We start from the raw sequence: 22,997 nt of genomic DNA on the forward strand, positions 1-22,997 counted from the left end.
TATTCAGGCATGTGTACGTGTAGGAAGAGAGGAAAGTGATTGGTTCTCAGTGAATGTAGGTTTGCGGCAGGGGTGTGTGATGTCTCCATGGTTGTTTAATTTGTTTATGGTTGGGGTTGTTAGGGAGGTGAATGCAAGAGTTTTGGAAAGAGGGGCAAGTATGCAGTCTGTTGGGGATGAGAGAGCTTGGAAAGTAAGTCAGTTGTTGTTCGCTGATGATACAGCGCTGGTGGCTGATTCATGTGAGAAACTGCAGAAGCTGGTGACTGAGTTTGGTAAAGTGTGTGAAAGAAGAAAGTTAAGAGTAAATGTGAATAAGAGCAAGGTTATTAGGTACAGTAGGGTTGAGGGTCAAGTCAATTGGGAGGTAAGTTTGAATGGAGAAAAACTGGAGGAAGTAAAGTGTTTTAGATATCTGGGAGTGGATCTGGCAGCGGATGGAACCATGGAAGCGGAAGTGAATCATAGGGTGGGGGAGGGGGCGAAAATCCTGGGAGCCTTGAAGATTGTGTGGAAGTCGAGAACATTATCTCGGAAAGCAAAAATGGGTATGTTTGAAGGAATAGTGGTTCCAACAATGTTGTAAGGTTGCGAGGCATGGGCTATGGATAGAGCAGTGCACAGGAGGGTGGATGTGCTGGAAATGAGATGTTTGAGGACAATATGTGGTGTGAGGTGGTTTGATCGAGTAAGTAATGTAAGGGTAAGAGAGATGTGTGGAAATAAGAAGAGCGTGATTGAGAGAGCAGAAGAGGATGTTTTGAAATAGTTTGGGCACATGGAAAGAATGAGTGAGGAAAGATTGACCAAGAGGATATATGTGTTGGAGGTGGAGGGAACGAGGAGAAGTGGGAGACCAAATTGGAGGTGGAAAGATGGAGTGAAAAAGATTTTGAGTGATCGGGGCCTGAACATGCAGGAGGGTGAAAGGCGGGCAAGGAATAGAGTGAATTGGATCGATGTGGTATACCAGGGTCGATGTGCTGTCAATGGATTGAATCAGGGCATGTGAAGCGTCTGGGGTAAACCATGGAAAGTTCTGTGGGACCTGGATGTGGAAAGGGAGCTGTGGTTTTGGGCATTATTGCATGACAGCTAGAGACTGGGTGTGAATGAATGGGGCCTTTGTTGTCTTTTCCTAGCGCTACCTTGCACACATGAGGGGGGAGGGGTATGTTATTCCATGTGTGGCAAGGTGGCGATGGGAATGAATAAAGGCAGTGCATGTGTATATATGTATATGTCTGTGTGTGTATATATATGTGTACATTGAGATGTATGGGTATGTGTATTTGCGTGTGGGGATGTGTATGTATATACATGTGTATGGGGGTGGGTTGGGCCATTTCTTTCGTCTGTTTACTTGCGCTACCTCGCAAACGCGGGAGACAGCGACAGAGCAAAATAAATAAATAAATATAACCTCTTTCTAAATCTCACTTGCTTCCTGCTATCGTATTTCAGAACACTTCAATTTCATACTGCAATAACACATAGCTACCATCTAAGAGTTTAGACATCTGTTACTATAAATGACACAGAAGAAATTAACTGATGTTGAGGTCTTCAAACAAACAAGCATTATCTTAATCAAGAAAGGAATAAGTATGTGCTACTTTATCTTAATGCCAGTATCTCACTATATCAAATGATATTTTTCAGTGTAAAATGTGATCAAAATAAGTAATAAATAACTCTTGCTTATGAAGTCTCAGTCTATTGAAAATGACCATTCCTTAAAACAAAAGTACTTACTACATAAATTGGTTAACTACTTTATTACTTAATCTAAGGAATATACTTTCCAGCATTTCAGCGCTTCTCAAAATATGGGAACCCTTTCAAAAGATTCAACAAATCAAATCATACCTTGTCTGAAGATGGATAAAATCCACCCCTACATTTTGTGTGCATTTTGATTGAAGAAAGAGTAGATAAAGTTATAATGTTCACTGCTGCATTCTTGGCATGTAACATGCTACCTGTTAAAAAAAATGCAATAACATTAGCTATGATATAGCCCATTCAAGCAAATTGTATTTCTTAACCTAAAGACCTTCTTAAAAATAAATCATATGCCCACTAATAATCATCTTAAGTACACTCCCATCATTCTTTCCATTCCAATATTTTCAAGTTCCTACTTAATCCTTCTGCAAAAAACAGGACACCATGGTTTTGATGAAACAGTATATTTTCAAATTTTATCTCCAGCTATGTTTTAATTGTGCCACTGATTTTCATTCCAATCCCAATGTGCAACAAAGGTAAGTCTTTATCAATGAAAAGGTGCACATATACATAGAGGAACATCTTTTTATATATGAATTACGACGACCATTCCTATTTCAATTAAGAAAATTACATCACTTACTCAAAGTCAATATCAATGTCAATGCTAAGTATGTAAAATTCTTTATGTATAAGTCTGTGAGGCCTGGGTGTGGATAGGGAGCTGTGGTTTTGGTGCATTACACATGAAAGCCAGAGACTGAGTGTGAACAAATGTGGCTTTTTTTTGTCTGTTCCTAGCACTACCTCACTGAAGCAGGGGGTAGCGATGCTATTTCCTGTGTGGCATGGTAGCAACAGGAATGGATAAAGGCAAGCAAGTATGAATATGTACATGTGTATATATTTATATGTCTGCGTATGTGTATTCATATGTATGTATATCTTGATATGTATATGTATGTATATGTGTTGACAGCATGTCGACCCCGGCATACCACATCATTCCAATTCACTCTTCCTTGCACACCTTTCACCCTTCCGTATGTTTAGGCCCTGACAGCTCCAAATCTTTTTCACTCCTTCCTTCCACCTCCAATTAGGTCTCTCGCTTCTCCTTGTTCCCTCCATCTCTGACACATATATCCTCTTTGTCAATCTTTTCTCACTCATTCTCTCAATATGTCTAAACCATTATAACACCCTCTTCTGCTTTCTCAACCACACTCTTTTTATTACCACACATCTCTCCTACCCTTTCATTACTTACTTGATCAAACCACCCAACACTACCTATTGTCCTCAAACATTTCATTTCCAACACAGAAACCCTCCTCTGTACAAACCTATCCATAGCCCATGCCTCACAACCATATAACATTGTTGGAACTATTATTCCTTCAGACATACCCATTTTTGTTCTCCAAGACAACGTTCTGTCCTTCCACACATTCTACATTGCTCCCAGAACCTTTGCCTCCTCCCCCACCCTGTGACTCACCTCCGCTTCCATGGTTCCATTTGCTGCAAGTCCACTCCCAGATAGCTAAAACACTTCACTTCCTCCAATTTTTCTTCATTCAAACTTTTTTTTTTTTTTTTTTTGCTGTCTCCCGTGTTTGCGAGGTAGCGCAAGGAAACAGACGAAAGAAATGGCCCAACCCACCCCCATACACATGTATATACATACGTCCACACACGCAAATATACATACCTACACAGCTTTCCATGGTTTACCCCAGACGCTTCACATGCCTTGATTCAATCCACTGACAGCACGTCAACCCCGGTATACCACATCGCTCCAATCCACTCTATTCCTTGCCCTCCTTTCACCCTCCTGCATGTTCAGGCCCCGATCACACAAAATCTTTTTCACTCCATCTTTCCACCTCCAATTTGGTCTTCCACTTCTAGTTCCCTCCACCTCTGACACACATATATATATCCTCTTGGTCAATATTTCCTCACTCATTCTCTCCATGTGCCCAAACCATTTCAAAACACCCTCTTCTGCTCTCTCAACCACGCTCTTTTTATTAACTTGTCTCTCAGCCCTATTGAGCCTAATAACATTGCTCTTATTCACATTTACTCTTAGCTTTTTCCTTTCACACATTTTTCCAAACTCAGTCACCAACCAGGCCCTCCATCCACAACAGACTGCATACTCGCCCCTCTTTCCAAAACTCTCGCATTTACCTCTCTAACCACCTCATCCATACACATTTTAAACAACCATAGGGACATCACACACCTGCCACAAACTGACATACACAGGGAACCAATCACTCTTCTCTCTTCCTACTTGTACACATGCTTTACATCCTTTGCAAATGCTTCTCACTGCTTCTAGCAACTTACCTCCTACACCATATACTCTTAATACCTTTCACAAAGCATCTCTATCAACCATATCATATGCCTTCTCTAGATCCATAAATGCTACATACAAATCCAAATCCATCTATTTTTCAAAGTATTTCTCACATACATTCTTCAAAGCAAACACCTGATCCATACATCCTCTACAACTTCTGAAACAAACACTGCTCTTCCCCAGTCTGATGCTCTGTAAGTGCCTTTACCCTCTCAATCAATACCCTCCCATATAATTTTCCCCAAAATACTTAACAAACTTATGCCACTGTAGTTTGAACACTCAGCTTTATCCCCTTTGCCTTTGTACAATGGCACTATGCAAGCATTCCACCAATCCTCAGGAACTTCACCATGATCATTACATACACTGAATATCCATACCAACCAATCAACAACACAGTCATCCCCTTTTTATTTTCATAAATTCCACTGCAATACTATGCAAACCCACCGCCTTGCAGGCTTTCATCTTCTGCAAGGCTTTCACTACCTCTTCTCTGTTCTCAAAACCATTCTCCCTGACCCTCTCACTTTGCACACCATTCCGACCAAAACACCGTATATCTGGCACTCTATCATGAAACACATTCAACAAACCTTCAAAATATTCACTCAACTGGAAGGGATAAAGGCAAGCAAGTATGAATATGTACATGTTTATACATGTATATGTCTGTATATGTATATGTACGAATATCTTGATATGTATATGTATGTATATGTGTTGAGAGTACATCGACCTGGTATACCACATTGTTCCAGTTCACTCTATTCCTTGCATGCCTTTCACCCTCCTGTATGTTGAGGCTGCCAACAGCTCAAAATCATTTTCATTCCATCCTTCCAATTCCAGTTTGGTCTCCTGCCTCTCCTTCTTCCCTGCACCTCTGACACATATATCCTCATTGTCAATCTTCCTCACTCATTCTCTCCATGTTTCCAAAGCATTTCAACACACTGTTCTCCTCTCTCAACCACACTCTTTTTATTACCACACATCTCTCTTACCCTTTCATTACTTACTTGATCAAACCACCTCACACCACATATTGTCCTCAAACATCTCATTTCCAACACATCCACCCTATTCCTCACAACCCTGTCTATAGCCCATGCCTTGCATTCATATAAATTGTTGGAACCACTATTCCTTCAAACATACCCATTTTTGCTCTCCAAGATAATGTTCTTGCCTTCTACACATTCTTCAATGCTCCCAGAACCTTTGCTCACTCCCCCACCCTGCGACTCACTTCCTCTTCTATGGGTCCATCCATTGCTAAGTCCACTCCCTGATATCTAAAATACTTCACTTCCTCCGATTTTTCTCCATTCAAACTTACCTCCCAAGTAACTTGTTCCTTGACCCTACTTAAGCTAATAACCTTACTCTTATTCACATTTACTCTCAGCTTTTTTCTTTCACACACTTTACCAAACCCAGTCACCAACTTCTGCAGTTTCTCATCCGAATCAGCCACCAGCTCTGTATCATCAGCAAACAACAGACTAACTTCCCAATCCCTCTCATCCACAACAGACTGCATACTTGCCCCTCTCTACAAAATTTTGCATTCACCTCCCTAACAACTCCATCCATAAACAAATTAAACAACCATGGAGGCATCATGCAACCCTGCTGCAAACCAACATTCACTAGGAACCAATCACTTTCCTTTCTTCCTACTTGTACACATGCCTTAAATCCTTGATAAAAACTTTTCACTGCTTCTAGCAACTTACCTCCCCACCATATACTCTTAAAACCTTTCACAAAGCATCTTTATCCATCCTGTTATATACCTTCTCCAGAACCATAAATGCTACATAAAAAAACCATCCATATTTCTAAGTATTTCTCACATACATTCTTCAAATCAAACACCTGATCCACACATCCTGTGCCACTTCTGAAACCACACTGCTCTTCCACAATCTGGTGCTCTGTGCATGCCTTCACCCTCTCAGTCAATACCCTCCCATATAATTTCCCAGGAGTACTCAACAAACTTATGCCTTATCCATAATTTGAACACTCATCTTCACCCCTTTGCCTTTTACAGCGGCACTATGCATGCATTCCGCCAATCCTCAGGCACTTCACCATGATCCATACATACATTAAATATCCTTACCAACCAATCAACAACACAGTCACCCCCTTTTTTTTTTATAAATTCCACTTCAATACCATCCAAACCTACTGCCTTGCCAGCTTTCATCTTCTGCAGAGCTTTCACTACCTCTTCTCTGTTCAAAAAACCATTCTCCCTGACCCTCTCACTTCAAACACCACCCCGACCAAAACACCCTATATCTGTCACTCTATCATCAAACACATTCAACAAACCTTCAAAACATTCACTTCATCTCCATCTCACTTCATCACTACTTGTTATCACCTCCCCATTGGCCCCCTTCACTGATGTTCCCACTTGTTCTCTTGTCGTACGCACTTTATTTACCTCCTTCCACAACATCTTTTTATTCTCCCTAAAATCTAATGGTACTCTCTCACCCCAACTCTCATTCGCCCCTTTTTTCACCTCTTGCACCTTTCTCTTAACCTCCTGCCGCTTTCTTTTATATATCTTCCAGTCATTTGCACTACTTCTCTGCAAAAATCATCCAAACATCTCACTCTTTTCTTTCACTAACAATCTTCCCACCATTCACTACCCTTTCTAATCTGCCCACCTCCCACCTTTCTCATACCACATGCATCTTTTGTGCAAACCATCACTACTTCCCTAAGTACATCCCAATCTCCCCCACTCCCCTTACATCATTTGGTCTCGCCTTTTGCCATTCCGCACTCAATCTCTCCTGGTATTTCCTCACACAAGTCTCCTTTCCAAGCTCACTCTCACCACTCTCTTCACCCTAACATTCTCTCTTCTTTTTTGAAAACCTCTATAAATCTTCACCTTCCCCTCCACAAGATATTCCTAATCACGACTCCTTTTTCAGCACATGAATCTACAAGCTCTTCACCATTTCCATTTTCAACACTGAACACCCCATGTACACCAATTATTCCCTCAACTGCCACATTACTCATCCTTTGCATTCAAATCACCCATCCCCATAACCCGGTCCCATGCATCGAAGCTGCTAATACACTCACTCAGCTGCTCCCAAAACACTTGCCTCTCACGATCATTCTTCTCATGACCAGGTGCATGGGCACCAATAATCACCCATCTCTCTCCATCCACTTTCAGTTTTACACATATCAATGTAGAGTTTACTTTCTTACACTCTATCACATATTCCCACAACTGCTTTAGGAGGAGTGCTACTCCTGCCTTAGCTCTTGTCCTCACACTAACCCCTGACTTTACTCCCAAAACATTCCCAAACCACTCTTTCCCTTTACCCTTGAGCTTTGTTTCACTCAGAGCCAAAACATCCAGGTTCCTTTCCTCAAACATACTACTTATCTCTCCTTTTTTCCCATCTTGGTTACATCCACACACATTTAGACACCCCAATCTGAGCCTTTGAGGAGGATGAGCACTCCCTACATGACTCCTTCCGTTTCCCCTTTAAAAAGTAAAATACAAGGGCGGGAGGGTTTGCAGCCCCAGCTCCTGCCCCCTTTAGTCACCTTCTACGACATGCAGGGAATATGTGGGAGGTAATCTTTTTCCCCTATCACAGGGATAACGTTGAAATGTATATGTATGTATATGTGCATGTGTGGGCATTTATGTTGGGCCATTCCTCAACTGTTTCTTTGCACTACCACAGGAGACGGCGATTAAGCATAATAATGTATATTATTGCTTTGCTTTGTCGCTGTCTCCCGCATTAGCGAGGTAGTGCAAGGAAACAGACGAAAGAATGGCCCAACCCACCCACATACACATGTATATACATATACGTCACACATGCAAATATACATACCTATACATCTCAATGTATACATATATATACACACACAGACATATACATATATACACATGTACATAATTCATACTGTCTGCCTTTATTCATTCCCATCGCCACCCCGCCACACAAGAAAATTACAACCCCCTCCCCCTCATGTGCGCGAGGTAGGGCTAGGAAAAGACAACAAAGGCCACACTCGTTCACACTCAGTCTCTAGCTGTCATGTAATAATGCACCGAAACCACAGCTCCCTTTCCACATCCAGGCCCCACAGAACTTTCTATGGTTTACCCCAGACGCTTCACATGCCCTGGTTCAGTCCATTGACAGCACGTCGACCCCGGTATACCACATCGTTCCAATTCACTCTATTCCTTGCACGCCTTTCACCCTCCTGCATGTTCAGGCCCCGATCACTCAAAATCTTTATCACTCCATCTTTCCACCTCCAATTTGGTCTTCCACTTCTAGTTCCCTCCACCTCTGACACACATATATATATCCTCTTGGTCAATATTTCCTCACTCATTCTCTCCATGTGACCAAACCATTTCAAAACACCCTCTTCTGCTCTCACAAACCACACTCTTTTTATTACCACACATCTCTCTTACCCTATTATTACTCATTCGATCAAACCACCTCACACCACATATTGTCCGTCAAACATCTTATTTCCAGCACACCCACCCTCCGCAAAACTCTATCCATAGCCCACGCCTCGCAACCATATAATATTGTTGGAACCACTATTCCTTCAAACATACCCATTTTTGCTTTCCGAGATAATGTTCTCGACTTCCACACATTCTTCAACGCTCCCAGAACTTTCACCCCCTCCCCATCCTATGATTCAGTTCTGCTTCCATGGTTCCATCTGCTGCCAAATCCACTCCCAGATATCTAAAACACTTCACTTCCTCCAGTTTTTCGCCATTCAGAGTTGCCTCCCAATTGCCTTGTCCCTCAACCCTACTGTACCTAATAACCTTGCTTTTATTTACATTTACTCTTAACTTTCTTCTTTCACACACTTTACCAAACTCAGTCACCAGCTTCTGCAGTTTCTCACATGAATCAGCCACCAGCGCTGTATTATCAGCGAACAACAACTTACTTCCCAAGCTCTCTCATCCACAACAGACTGCATACTTGCCCCTCTTTCCAAAACTCTTGCATTCACCTCCCTAACAACCCCATCCATAAACAAATTAAACAACCATGGAGACATCACACACCCCTACTGCAAACCTACATTCACTGAGAACCAATCACTTTCCTCTCTTCCTACACGTACACATGCCTTACATCATCGATAAAACGTTTCACTGCTTCTAACAACTTGCCTCCCACACCATATATTCTTAATACCTTCCACACAGCATCTCTATCAACTCTATCATATGCCTTCTCCAGATCCATAAATACTACATACAAATCCATTTGCTTTTCCAAGTATTTCTCACATACATTCTTCAAAGCAAACACCTGATCCACACATCCTCTACCACTTCTGAAACCACAATGCTCTTCCCCAATCTGATGCTCTGTACATGCTTTCACCCTCTCAATCAATACCCTCTCATATAATTTCCCAGGAATACTCAACAAACTTATACCTCTGTAATTTGAGGTATAAGTGGTTTGGGAATGTCTTGGGTGTAAAGTCATGGGTTAGTGAGAGGACAAGAGCAAAGGAAGGAGTAGCACTGCTCCTGAAACAGGAGTGGTGCGAGTATGATAGAATGTAAGAAAGTAAACTCTAGATTGATATGGGTAAAACTGAAAGTTGATGGAGAGAGATGGGTGATTATTTGTGCATATGCACCTGGGCATGAGAAGAAAGATATTGAGAAGAGTTCTGGGAGCAGCTGAGTGAGTGTTAGTAGTTTTGATGTATCAGACTGGGTTTTAGTGATGGGTGATTTGAATGCAAAGGTGAGTAATGTGGCAGTTGAGGGAATAATTGGTGTACATGGGGTGTTCAGTGTTGTAAATGGAAATGGTGAAGAGCTTGTAGATTTATGTGCTGAAAAAGGACTGGTGATTGGGAATAACTGGTTTAAAAAGAGATATACATAAGTATACATATGTAAGTAGGAGAGATGGGAATACCTGGTTTATAAAGAGAGATATACATAAGTATACGTATGTAAGTAGGAGAGATAGCCAGAGAGTGTTATTGGATTACGGGTTAATTGATAGGTGCGCAAGAGAGACTTCTGGATGTTAATGTGCTGAGAGGTGCAACTGGAGGGATGTCTGATCATTATCTTGTGAAGGTGAAGATTTGTAGAGGTTTTCAGAAAAGAAGAGAGAATGTTGGGGTGAAAAGAGTGGTGAGAGTAAGTGAGCTTGGGAAGGAGACTTGTGTGAGGAAATACCAGGAGACACTGAGTACAGAATGGAAAAAGGTGAGAACAAAGGAGGTAAGGGGAGTGGGGGAGGAATGGGATGTATTTAGGGTATTCAGTGATGGCTTGCACAAAAGATGCTTGTGGCATGGGAAGCGTGGGAGGTGGGCAGATTAGAAAGGGTAGTGAGTGGTGGGATGAAGAAGTAAGATTATTAGTGAAAGAGAAGAGAGAGGCATTTGGATGATTTTTGCAAGGAAATAATGCAAATGAGTGGGAGATGTATAAAAGAAAGAGGCAGGAGGTCAAGAGAAAGGGGCAAGAGGTGAAAAAGAGGGCAAATGAGAGTTGGGGTGAGAGAGTATCATTAATTTTTAGGGAGAATAAAAAGATGTTTTCGAAGGAGGTAAATAAAGTGCGTAAGACAAGGGAACAAATGAGAACTTCAGTGAAGAGGGCTAATGGGGAGGTGATAACAAGTAGTGGTGATGTGAGGAGATGGAGTGAATATTTTGAAGGTTTGTTGAATGTGTCTGATGATAGAGTGGTAGATATAGGGTATTTTGGTCGAGGTGGTGTGCAAAGTGAGAGGGTTAGGGAGAATGATTTGGTAAACATAGAAGAGGTAGTAAAAGCTTTGCAGATGATGAAAGCCGGCAAGGCAGCGGGTTTGGATGGTATTGCAGTGGAATTTATTAAAAAAGGGGATGAATGTATTGTTGACTGGTTGGTGAGGTTATTTAATGTATGTATGATGCATGGTGAGGTGCCTGAGGATTGGCAGAATGCTTGTATAGTGCCATTGTACAAAGGCAAAGGGGATAAAATATATAATATTATCATATTATATTATACTTAGTTGCTGTCTCCCGCATTAGCGAGGTAGCCACAAGGAAACAGACAAAGAATGGCCCAACCTACCAACGTACACATGTATATACACAAACACCCACACATGCACATATACATACATCCACATGTACGTATTCATACTTGCTGCCATCATCCACTCTTGTTGCCACCCTGCCACACATGAAATGGCACCCCATCCCCCTGCGTGAGCGCGAGGTAGTGGTAGGAAAAGACAACAAAGACCACATTCGTTCACACTCAGTCTCTAGCTGTCATGTGTAATGCACTGAAACCACAGCTCCCTTTCCACATCCAGGCCCCACAAACTTTCCATGGTTTACCCCAGACGCTTCACATGTCCTGGTTAAATCCATTGACATCACGTCGACCCAGGTATACCACATTGTTCCAATTCACTCTATTCCTTGCATGCCTTTCCCCCTCCTGTATGTTCAGGCCCCAATCGTGCAAAATCTTTTTCACTCCATCCTTCCACCTCCACTTTAGTCTCCCACTTCTCCTCATTCCCTATACCTCTGACACATATATTCTCTTTGTCAATCTTTCCTCACTCATTCTCTCCATGTGACCAAACCATTTCAAAACACCCTCTTCTGCTCTCTCAACCACACTCATTTTATTACCACACAACTTTCTTACCCTTTCATTCCTTACTCGATCAAACCACCTCACACCACCCACATATAGTCCTCAAACATCTCATTTCCAGCACATCCACCCTCCTCCACACAACCCATAGCCCATGCCTCACAACCCTATAACACTGTTGGAACCACTATTCCTTCAATCATACCCATTTTTGCTCTCCGAGATAACGTTCTCACCTTCCACACTTTCTTTAACACTCCCAGAACCTTCGCCCCCTCCCTTCTGTATATATTGGAAAGGATTACAAATGAGCACATGATCAATATTCCTATAAGTCCACAGGGAAATGAAACAAAATAAGTTCCCAAGTGCACTTTCGTGTAATAATCACATCATCAGGGGAATACAAGAAATATAACAGCCAGCTGATATACAATGAAGAGATATAGCTTGGACACCATTTGGTAAACAAGTGACTACCCGAATGGAGGTTGGGTGCATTCGAGTCTGTATCATAAACTTATTATGTGGACAAGGGGACCTGTTTACAAATTTAATCAATAATAAAGCTATCCAATTTGTACTGAGCTTCACTAATATTAATGTTACAGTTCTTTGTGTATGTAATAATAGAAGATTCAATGATATTTCTCATACTACAGGAGTTAAGAGTTAATAACCAAGATGGCATTACTCCAGTCAATACAGTGATCATAATTTTTAACATGATTAAAAAAGGCATTTGATTCTTAAGATCTTATATTATATTTATGTTACTTAGGTCTAACAGAAAGATCCTTACCAGTCTGCCCAACATAAAACTTATAACTTTCTACATGGTACTATACAGATGCATCCTGCAGAACTTTCTGGAGAGTTCCTGATTAAGATATTCTTTATAGTATTGTTGTTGCTGTAGGGAAAATTTACATTAAAGGATTTAAGCAACATGGGAAGTAAAGTTGAATTATTATTATGAAAAGGGAGAACCAAAATGTTCTTGGTGTCAAGGGGAGGTTTGGGTTCAGTGTAAGCTCCATTGGTTGTCCATAGATGGTAGCGAAACAAAGGATGAGTCATTGGAACTGTCAGGAGGCCTCACCAGTCTCCTAGTGATAGCAGTGAGTGGTTAGGTGCCTTCTTTAGGGACTTACGATGTATGTGGCACCCACTGCTACCTGCAGCGCCCACTCACAGCCGTGGCAGCCCACTGCTGCATTCACACCGCCCACACTTAGGATTGGTCTGTCTTGAAAGTAATGCATTTCTCTTGAACTAGGAATGCTTTACTCTTAATTCATATGAAAAATAGTTTGATAATTTTTATGCACTAAATCTAAGCGTAAAAACTGGCACCCCAAAAAAGCTGACTGGAATAACTTAACTTCTTTTCCGTCTTTCCTTGGTTACGTTACTATCTCTTATAGGGTGATGCCTATGTCTGCCATTCAGAAAAGGGATCAGGTATATTGGGCTTGGAAAATTTCTCCTTTCTCTTGCTTCCATATGGCTTTTATTACTGCTCATAATCGCTGCAAGCACGCTGTCCATGAGGCAAAGGGTTCCTTTATCCAAAGTACATGCAATAACCTCTCCTCATCATCCACTGATAGGTCTTTCTGGTCTTTAGTTAAGGGCATCTCTAACAACTTCTGTCACTCTACCTTCCCTTCTTTTTTCCAGAACTATAGCTGTCTCTCCCATTGACAGAGCAACTCTCTTTGGTTCCTGTTTCTCCTCTAACTCCACCTTGGATGACTCTAACATTCCTCTTAATAACTGTATGCCTCTTCCCTTAATCTCTTTGGACTGTCCAAAAAGTGCTTCTTTCTCTGAACACAAGCAAGGATTATGGTACTGAAGGCTTCCATCCCCATGTACTGAAAGAGCATGCCTCTGAATCTGCACCTGTGCTTGCTTGTCGGTTCCATTTCTGTTTAAAAACCAAAACTTTTCCTTCTCCTTGGAAACATGCATTGATACAATCCATCTCTAAGGAGGGCAACCATTATGACTATCATCTTATTGCCTTGGCATCTACCATTTCCAAGGTCTTTGAATCCCTCCTTAACCCCTATATCCTTAAACACCTCGAAAATCACAGTCTTCTTTCTCTCTGATCACCAGTATGGCTTCCATCAGGTGAGATCCAATGGAGATATTCTTTCCTATCTCACTAATGTCTGATCATCATCCCTGTAGTTGCCCTAGACGTATATAAGGCTTTTGACAGGGTGTGGCATCAGGGTCTTATCTGTAAACTTCCCTCTTTTGGCTTTCCTCCCTCACTTTGCTCCTCCATATCCAGCTTCCTCTCTGGCTGATCTGTCTCTGTGGTTGTTGATGGATCAGTCTCCTGCCTTTTCTCCATCAACAGCGATGTCCTTCAAGGTTCTGTCCTCTCCCCTACACTTTTTCTCCTTTTTTTTTCATTGATTTCCTGTCCTCCACAAATAATCCAATGTACTCATATGCTGACAACGCTACGCTGCACTTATCCACATCCTTCAATTCTGCTCCCTCTTCTCTCACTCAATCTGCATCATGTCTTGACACAGTTTCGTTAATAAACTCAGACTTGGACAGGATATCTCAGTAGGGTAGACAAAGTCTTGTTAAGTTTAATCCCTCCAAGACCTAATTTCTACCCCTTTATCGAAAACTCACAACCCTCGTTTTTTCTTCAATGGTTCTGTAATTCCACATCTTGACTTAATGAACATACTTGGCATTACTGTACCATCCACTCTTTCTTGGAAACCACACTTTACAGGAATAACTAAATCTGCCTCTAAGAAACTGGGTGTCCTGTTTAGATGTCAATACTTCTCTTCTGAACAGTGATTCTGTTTATACAAGGGATTAATTCATTCTTGTTTGGGGTACTGCTCTCTCATTTGGGGTGGTTTCTAGCTCTGCATGAGTACTTGACAGAGATGAATCAAAAGTAATCCGACTTACATAATGTCCCAGGCTAACTTCAGGACTTGACGACCTTGCCCTATGCTGCAATGTTGGTTCATTTTCCCTCTTCTGTAAGTATTACTTTGGTTTTTATTCCTGACAGCTGGCTGCATGTGTGCACTAGGCAGACCATGCAATACTTGGTAAGGTGTTGCATTACATGATTACTGTGAGGCCATTGGCAAGTCAAGGGTGGGCCGTTCTGATAACTGTTTCTTTCCTTACACATCGAAGATCTGAAACTCTTTACCTTCTCATGTCATCTTTCCCAAAAACTATGACCAGGCACATCTTTAAAGACAAGTTTTTCATTTCCACCACAATTTTTTAAATACTTTCCTTTGTCTTTTCTTTTTCCGTGATTGGAGCCTCCAATGTAGAAAAAAAAAATTGATTAGGTACTTTAGTTTATATCAATAATAGGTAAGGTTAGGTTAAGTTTAGTTAGGTTAAAATACATTTGGTTAGGTTAGGTTACAACAGGTTTGGTCAGGCTACATTATGCTACTTAGGTCACATTCGTTCACACTCAGTCTCTAGCTGTCATGTGTAATGCACTAAAACCACAGCTCCCTTTCCACATCCAGGCCCCACAAAACTCTCCATGGTTTACCCCAGATGCTTCACATGTCCTGGTTCAATCTACTGACAGCACGTCAACCCTGGTATACCACATCATTCGAATTCACTCTATTCCTTGCACGCCTTGCACCCTCTTGTATGTTCAGGCCCTCGATCGCTCAAAATCTTTTTCACTCCATCCTTCCACCTCCAATTTGGTTTCCCACTTCACCTCGTTCCCTTCACCCCTGACACATATATCCTCTTTGTCAATCTTTCCTCACTCATTCTCTCCATGTGACCAAACCATTTCAATACAGCCTCTTATGCTCTCACAACCACACTCATTTTATTACTACACATCTTTCCTACCCTTTCATTACTTACTTGATCAAAACCACCTCAAACAACATATTGTCCTCAAACATCTCATTTCCAGCACATCCACCCTCCTCCGCACAACCATATCTATCGCCCATGCCTCACAACCATATAACATTGTCAGAACCATTATTCCTTCAAACATACCAATTTTTGCTTTCCGAGATAACGTTCTCACCTTCCACACATTCTTCAACGGTCCCAGAACCTTCGCCCCCTCCCCCACCCTATGACTCGCTTCCACTTCCATGGTTCCATCCGCTGCCAAATCCACTCCCAGATATCTAAAACACTTCACTTCCTCCAGTTTTCCTCCATTCAAACTTACCTCCCAAATGACTTGTCCCTCAACCCTACTGAACTTAATAACCTTGCTCATATTCACATTCACTGTCAGTTTTCTTCTTTCACACACTTTACCAAACTCAGTCACCAACTTCTGCAGTTTCTCACCCAAATCAACCACTAGCACTGTATCATCAGCAAACAACAACTGACTCACTTCCCAAGCCCTGTCATCCCCAACAGCCTGCATACTTGCCCCTCTTTCCAAAACCCTTGCATTAACCTCCCTAATAACCCCATCCATAAACAAATTGAACAACCATGGAGACATCACACACCTGCATATATAACTATATATATATATATATATATATATATATATATATATATATATATATATATAGTGGTTCCAACAATGTTGTATGGTTGCGAGGCGTGGGCTATGGATAGAGTTGTGCGCAGGAGGATGGATGTGCTGGAAATGAGATGTTTGAGGACAATGTGTGGTGTGAGGTGGTTTGATCGAGTGAGTAACGTAAGGGTAAGAGAGATGTGTGGAAATAAAGAGTGTGGTTGAGAGAGCAGAAGAGGGTGTTTTGAAATGGTTTGGGCACATGGAGAGAATGAGTGAGGAACGATTGACCAAGAGGATATATGTGTCGGAGGTGGAGGGAACGAGGAGAAGAGGGAGACCAAATTGGAGGTGGAAAGATGGAGTGAAAAAGATTTTGTGTGATCGGGGCCTGAACATGCAGGAGGGTGAAAGGAGGGCAAGGAATAGAGTGAATTGGAGCGATGTGGTATACCGGGGTTGACGTGCTGTCAGTGGATTGAATCAAGGCATGTGAAGCGTCTGGGGTAAACCATGGAAAGCTGTGTAGGTATGTATATTTGTGTGTGTGGACGTATGTATATACATGTGTATGGGGGGGGGTTGGGCCATTTCTTTCGTCTGTTTCCTTGCGCTACCTCGCAAACGCGGGAGACAGCGACAAAGTATAATAAATATAAAATAATATATATATATATTTATTTATTCTATTATACTTTGTCGCTGTCTCCCGCGTTTGCGAGGCAGCGCAAGGAAACAGACGAAAGAATGGCCCAACCCGCCCACATTCACATGTATATACATACACGTCCACACACGCAAATATACATACCTATACATCTCAATGTACACATATATATACACACACAGACATATACACATATACACATGTACATAGTTCATACTGTCTGCCTTTATTTATTCCCATCGCCACCCTGCCACGCATGGAATAACGACCCCCTCCCCCCCTCATGTGTGCGAGGTAGCGCTAGGAAAAGACAACAAAGGCCCCATTCGTTCACACTCAGTCTCTAGCTGTCATGTAATAATGCACCAAAACCCCAGCTCCCTTTCCACATCCAGGCCCCACAGAACTTTCCATGGTTTACCCCAGATGCTTCACATGCCCTGGTTCAATCCACTGACAGCACGTCGACCCCGGTATACCACATCGTTCCAGTTCACTCTATTCCTTGCACGCCTTTCACCCTCCTGCATGTTCAGGCCCCGATCACTCAAAATCTTTTTCACTCCATCTTTCCACCTCCAACTTGGTCTCCCACTTCTCCTCATTCCCTCCACCTCTGACACATATATCCTCTTGGTCAACCTTTCCTCACTCATTCTCTCCATGCGACCAAACCATTTCAAAACACCCTCTTCTGCTCTCTCAACCACACTCTTTTTATTTCCACACATCTCTCTTACCCTTACATTACTTACTCGATCAGAACCACCTCACACCACTTATTGTCCTCAAACAACTCATTTCCAGCACATCCACCCTCCTGCGCATAACCCTATCCATAGCCCACGCCTCGCAACCATACAACATTGTTGGAACCACTATTCCTTCAAACATAGCCATTTTTGCTTTCCGAGATAATGTTCTCGACTTCCAAACATTCATCAAGGCTCCCAGAATTTTCGCCCCCTCCCCCACCCTATGATTCACTTCCGCTTCCATGATTCCATCTGCTGGAAGATCCACTCCCAGGTATCTAAAACACTTCACTTCCTCCAGTTTTTCTCCATTCAAACTTACCTCCCAATTGACTTGACCTTCAACCCTACTGTACCTAATAACCTTGCTCTTATTCACATTTACTCTCAACTTTCTTCTTTCACACACTTTACCAAACTCAGTCACCAGCTTCTGCAGTTTCTCACATGAATCAGCCACCAGCACTGTATCATCAGCGAACAACAACTGACTCACTTCCCAAGCTCTCTCATCCACAACAGACTGCATACTTGCCCCTCTTTCCAAAACTCTTGCATTCACCTCCCTAACAACCCGATCCATAAACAAATTAAACAACCATGGAGACTTTTGTTTAATTACACTGTCAGGACTGGATAAGGGAAAAGAGAATTAGAACATATTATATCATCTGCCACTGGGTGGGGTAGGCAGATGAATTTATAAACAGGTGAAAGGATTAAGGCACAGGTCATTTTCCATGACTTCGCTTATCTCAAGTTACAAACTCAAGTTAACCTATTATTCTGGGAAGCATATTTACATTTTTCACATATAAAGTTATCTAATATATGTACACCAACATTTTGATTTATACTAATATCTCAACTATGTTTGATAAGATGATTAAAATATATGTCTATCCATTACTGAGTTATTACATGTGATAACATTAACACTGCTCCAGGCAGCTTGATGACCAGAGTCCTTACGGTGGACAAATATTGTATTAGATTCTCTACCATACCTAACACTATTGTTATGTTGTTTAACCCTGATATTATGTACATTGCCAGTTTGACAAGTATAACTGATTACAATCTTTAACATGGAATATTGTACACACAACCTTTCTGAGACGTTACGGAATATGTGATAAGACTTTCTCTTACTGCATCATCATTGCTGGATACTTAAAAAAGTTTTCCATATCAATGTGGTTGTTAACAACTATAATACAGCCTGGGAAAGTGTTATCAGAAATTCAGTAACTTCTTAGAAGGGTTGTGTGTACAATACCCCATGTACAGTGTGATCAGTTTAACACTGGTCTAAGAAGTTAGATTCTTAATATTAGAATTACACAACATAAACATAATGTTTGATATGTTCAAGACTCTAATGCAATATTTGTCTACTTTAAAGACTTTGGCCATCAAACTGACTGGAGTCATGGTAACATTATCGCATATACTAATAACTCAGTAATGGATAGAAATACTATTCAATTGTCTCTTATCAAATATAGTCGAGATATTAATATGAATCAAAATGTTGGTTTACATTTAGATAACTTTGTATGTGAAAAATGTAAATAAGTATCGCAGAACATAGGTTAACCTGGGTTTGTAACTAAAATGTTGGTTTACATTAATTAGATAACTTTATGTGAAAAAATGTAAATAAGTATCACAGAACACAGGTTAACCTGGGTTTGTAACTAAAATGTTGGTTTACATTAATCAGATAACTATGTGAAAAAATGTAAATAAGTATGGCAGAACACAGGTTAACCTAGGTTTGTAACCAGAGGTGTGAGGTGGTCGAGGGTGGCCTGTGCCCAGATGGCTTCACATGATTCATAATCTACCTACCTGCCCCGTCCAGTGGCAGCTGGTGTATTATCATATTCTGGTTCTCTACTCAGTTCTGATGATGTAATAATATGAAAGTGCTTGACATTTCGTATTTTCAATTTCCTTGTGGTTTTACCTGTATCTTGTGTACACTCACCAGTTACGTACTTTAAATAAGATACGTAAACATCCTTTATCTCCCTACTAAAGTACCATATATGTATCTATAGAGTGCTAGGCCTTCTCGTCCTTCTCCTCAACAACAGAGTTAGTCACCATAGTAACGTAAATAAATAGTAAGAGACAACAGTGTTGCACGACCCACACAAGACACCAACCATAGTTAGGCCGCACACCGCAGGGCGGCGCCAACATCTACGTTTCCTCATCCTGATGGAGTTTTGTGGAACCCAGAATACCAAAAAAAGGCAAAGGAATTAAACGAGTTATTGCACGGAATTCATTTTCCCGTTTCTCGAAATAGCTCCAGGAATAAATGAAGAAAGACTTGCTTTCCTCATGTCTCCGCTGCTGTCGCTGTCATGTGTAATACACGAAAACCACAGCTGCCTACCCACATCCTGGCCCCACAGACCTTTCCATGGTTTACCTCGGCTACTTTGTATGGCCTGATTCGGTCCACTGAGGGCAAGTATAACCATATATTACTCATCGTTCCATATCACTCCATCCCCTGCACACCTTTCAGGCTCCAAGCACAAAAAAATCTTTTCCACTCCATCCTTCCGCCTCCAATTTGGTCTTCTTCTTCGCTACATGTCTAACATATACCTTTATCAATCTTTCCTCTCATTCTACCCAAATGTTCAAACCATTTCAACACACCCTCTTCAACTTCCTCAACCACACTACCTGTTACCGCACGTCGGTGAAGGTGGCAAATGGGGAGGTAATAACAAGTAGTGGTGAAGTGAGAGGGAGATGCAGTGATTATTTTAAAGGTTTGTTGAATGTGTTTGATGATAGTGGCAGATATAGAATGTTTCGATCAAGGTGGTGTGCGAAACGGGGGAATGATTTGGTAAACAGACAAGAGGTAGTAAAAGCCTTGCGGAAGATGAAAGCCGGCAAAGCGGCGGGTTTGGATGGTATTGCCGTGGAATTTATTAAAAAAAAGAAAGGGGGTGACTGTGTTGTTGACTGGTTGGCGAGGATATTCAGTGTATGTATCGCTCATGGTGAAGTGCCTGAGGTTTGGCGGAATGCTTGCATAGTGCCATTGTACAAAGGAAAAGGGGATAAAGATGAGTGTTCAAATTACAGAGGTATAAGATTGTTGAGTATTCCTGGGAAATTATATGGGAGGGTATTTATTGAGAGGGTGAAGGCATGTACAGAGCATCAGGTTGGGGAAGAGCAGGGTGGTTTCAGAAGTGGTAGAGGATGTGTGGACCAGGCTTTGAAGAATGTATCTGAGAAATACTTAGAAAAGCAAATGGATTTGTATGTAGCATTTATGGATCTGGAGAGTTGATAGAGATGCTCTGTGGAAGGTATTAAGAGTATATGGTGTGGGAGGCAAGTTGTTAGAAGCAGTGAAAAGTTTTTATCGAGGATGTAAGGCATGTGTACGAGTAGGAAGAGAGGAAAGTGATTGGTTCTCAGTGAATGTCGGTTTGCGGCAGGGGTGAATGATGTCTCCATGGTTGTTTAATTTGATTATGGATGGGGTTTTTAGGGAGGTGAATGCAAGAGTTTTGGAGAGAGGGGCAAGTATGCAGTGTGTTGTGGATTAGAAGGCTTGGGAAGTGAGTCAGTTGTTCTCTGATGATACAGCGCTGGTGGCTGATTCGGTCGAGAAACTGCGGTAGTTGGTGACTTGGTTCGATAAAGTATGTGAAAGAAGAAGGCTGAGAGTAAATGTGAATAAGAGCAAGGTTATTAGGTACAGTAGGGTTGAGGGACAAGTAAATTAGGAGGTAAGTTTGAATGGAGAAAAACTGGTGGAAGTGAAGTGTTAGATATCTGGGAGTGGATCTGGCAGCGGATGGAACCATGGAATCGAAAGTGAATCACAGGGTGGGGGAGAGGGCGAAGGTTCTGGAAGCGTTGAAGAATGTGTGGAAGGCGAGAATGTTACCTCGGAGAGCAATGATGGGTACGTTTGAAGGAATAGTGGTTCCAACAATGTTATATGGTTGTGAGGCGTGGGCTATAGATAGGGTTGTGCGGAGGATGATGGATGTGTTGAAAATGAAATGTTTGAGAACAATATGTGATGTGAGGTGGTTTGATCGAGTAAGTAATGAAAAGGTAAGAGAGATGCGTGGTTATAAAAAGAGTGTGGTTGAGAGAGCAGAAGAGGATGCATTGAAATGATTTGGTCATATGGAGAGAATGAGTGAGAAAAGGTTGACAAAGAGAGTATATGTGTCATAGGTGGAGGGAACGGGGAGAAGTGGGAGACCAAATTGGAAGTGGAAGGATGGAGTGAAAAAGATTTTGAGCGATCAGAGCCACCCTGTGACTTGCTTCCGCTTCCATGGTTCCATCCGCCGTCAAATCCACAAGCAGATAACTAAAACACTTAACTTATTCCAGTTTTTTTTCCATTCAAACTTACCTCCCAATTGACTTTTCCTCAACCCTACTGTACCTAATAATCTTGTTCTTTTTCACATTTACTCTCAACTTTCCTCTTTCACACACTTTACCAAACTCAGTCACCAGTTTCTGCAGTTTCTCACCCGAATCAGCCACCAGTGCTACATCATCAGCGAACAACAACTGACTCACTTCCCAAGCCCTCTCATCCACAACGGACTGCATACTTGCCCCTCTCTCCAAAACTCTTGCATTAACCTCCCTAACAACCCCATCCATAAACAAATATCAACCATGGAGACATCATGCACCCCTTCCGCAAACCAACATTCACTGAGAACCAATCACTTTCCGCTCTTCCTACTCATACACATGCCTTACATTGTCGATAAAAACTTTTCACTGCTTCTAGTAACTTTCCTCCCACACCATATATTCTTAATACATTCCATAAAGCATCTCTATCATTTGCTTTTCTAAGTATTTCTCGCATACATTCTTCAAAGCAAACACCTGATCCATACATCCTCTACCACTTCTGAAACCACACTTCTCTTCCCCAATCTGATGCTCTGTACATGCTTTCACCATCTCAATCAATACCCTCCCATATAATTTCCCGGGAATACTCGACAATCTTGAACCTCTGTCATTTAAGAACTCACCTTTATCCCCTTTGCCGTTGTACAATGGCACTATGCATGCATTCTGCCAATCCTCAGACACCTCACCATGAGTAATACATACATTAAATATCCAAAGTTGATAAATTCCACTGCAATACCATCCAAACCCGCCGCCTTGCCGGC

The 22,997-nt window shown here is 41.7% G+C and overlaps 1 protein-coding gene across 4 annotated transcripts in view; it reads right to left on the reverse strand.

Moving 5' to 3' along the window:
- LOC139755959 (ADP-ribose pyrophosphatase, mitochondrial-like) overlaps window positions 1-19,918 on the reverse strand; it is a 101,866-nt gene extending 81,948 nt beyond the window's left edge. The window contains exons 1-2 of one of the 4 annotated variants that reach the window (XM_071674793.1): window positions 19,638-19,907; window positions 1,870-1,978 (exon numbers count right to left, since the gene is read on the reverse strand). In XM_071674793.1, coding sequence (XP_071530894.1) covers window positions 1,870-1,978; window positions 19,638-19,675 — 147 coding nt within the window. In that variant the 5' untranslated portion in view covers window positions 19,676-19,907. Of the gene's footprint in view, window positions 1-1,869; window positions 1,983-19,637 lie in introns of all 4 variants that reach the window. The other 3 variants (XM_071674792.1, XM_071674791.1, XM_071674788.1) reach the window with 3 other exon arrangements.
- Between the last annotated feature and the right edge of the window lie 3,079 nt (window positions 19,919-22,997).

The sequence above is a fragment of the Panulirus ornatus genome, chromosome 20, assembly GCF_036320965.1.
Source record: "Panulirus ornatus isolate Po-2019 chromosome 20, ASM3632096v1, whole genome shotgun sequence".
NCBI lineage: Eukaryota > Metazoa > Arthropoda > Malacostraca > Decapoda > Palinuridae > Panulirus > Panulirus ornatus.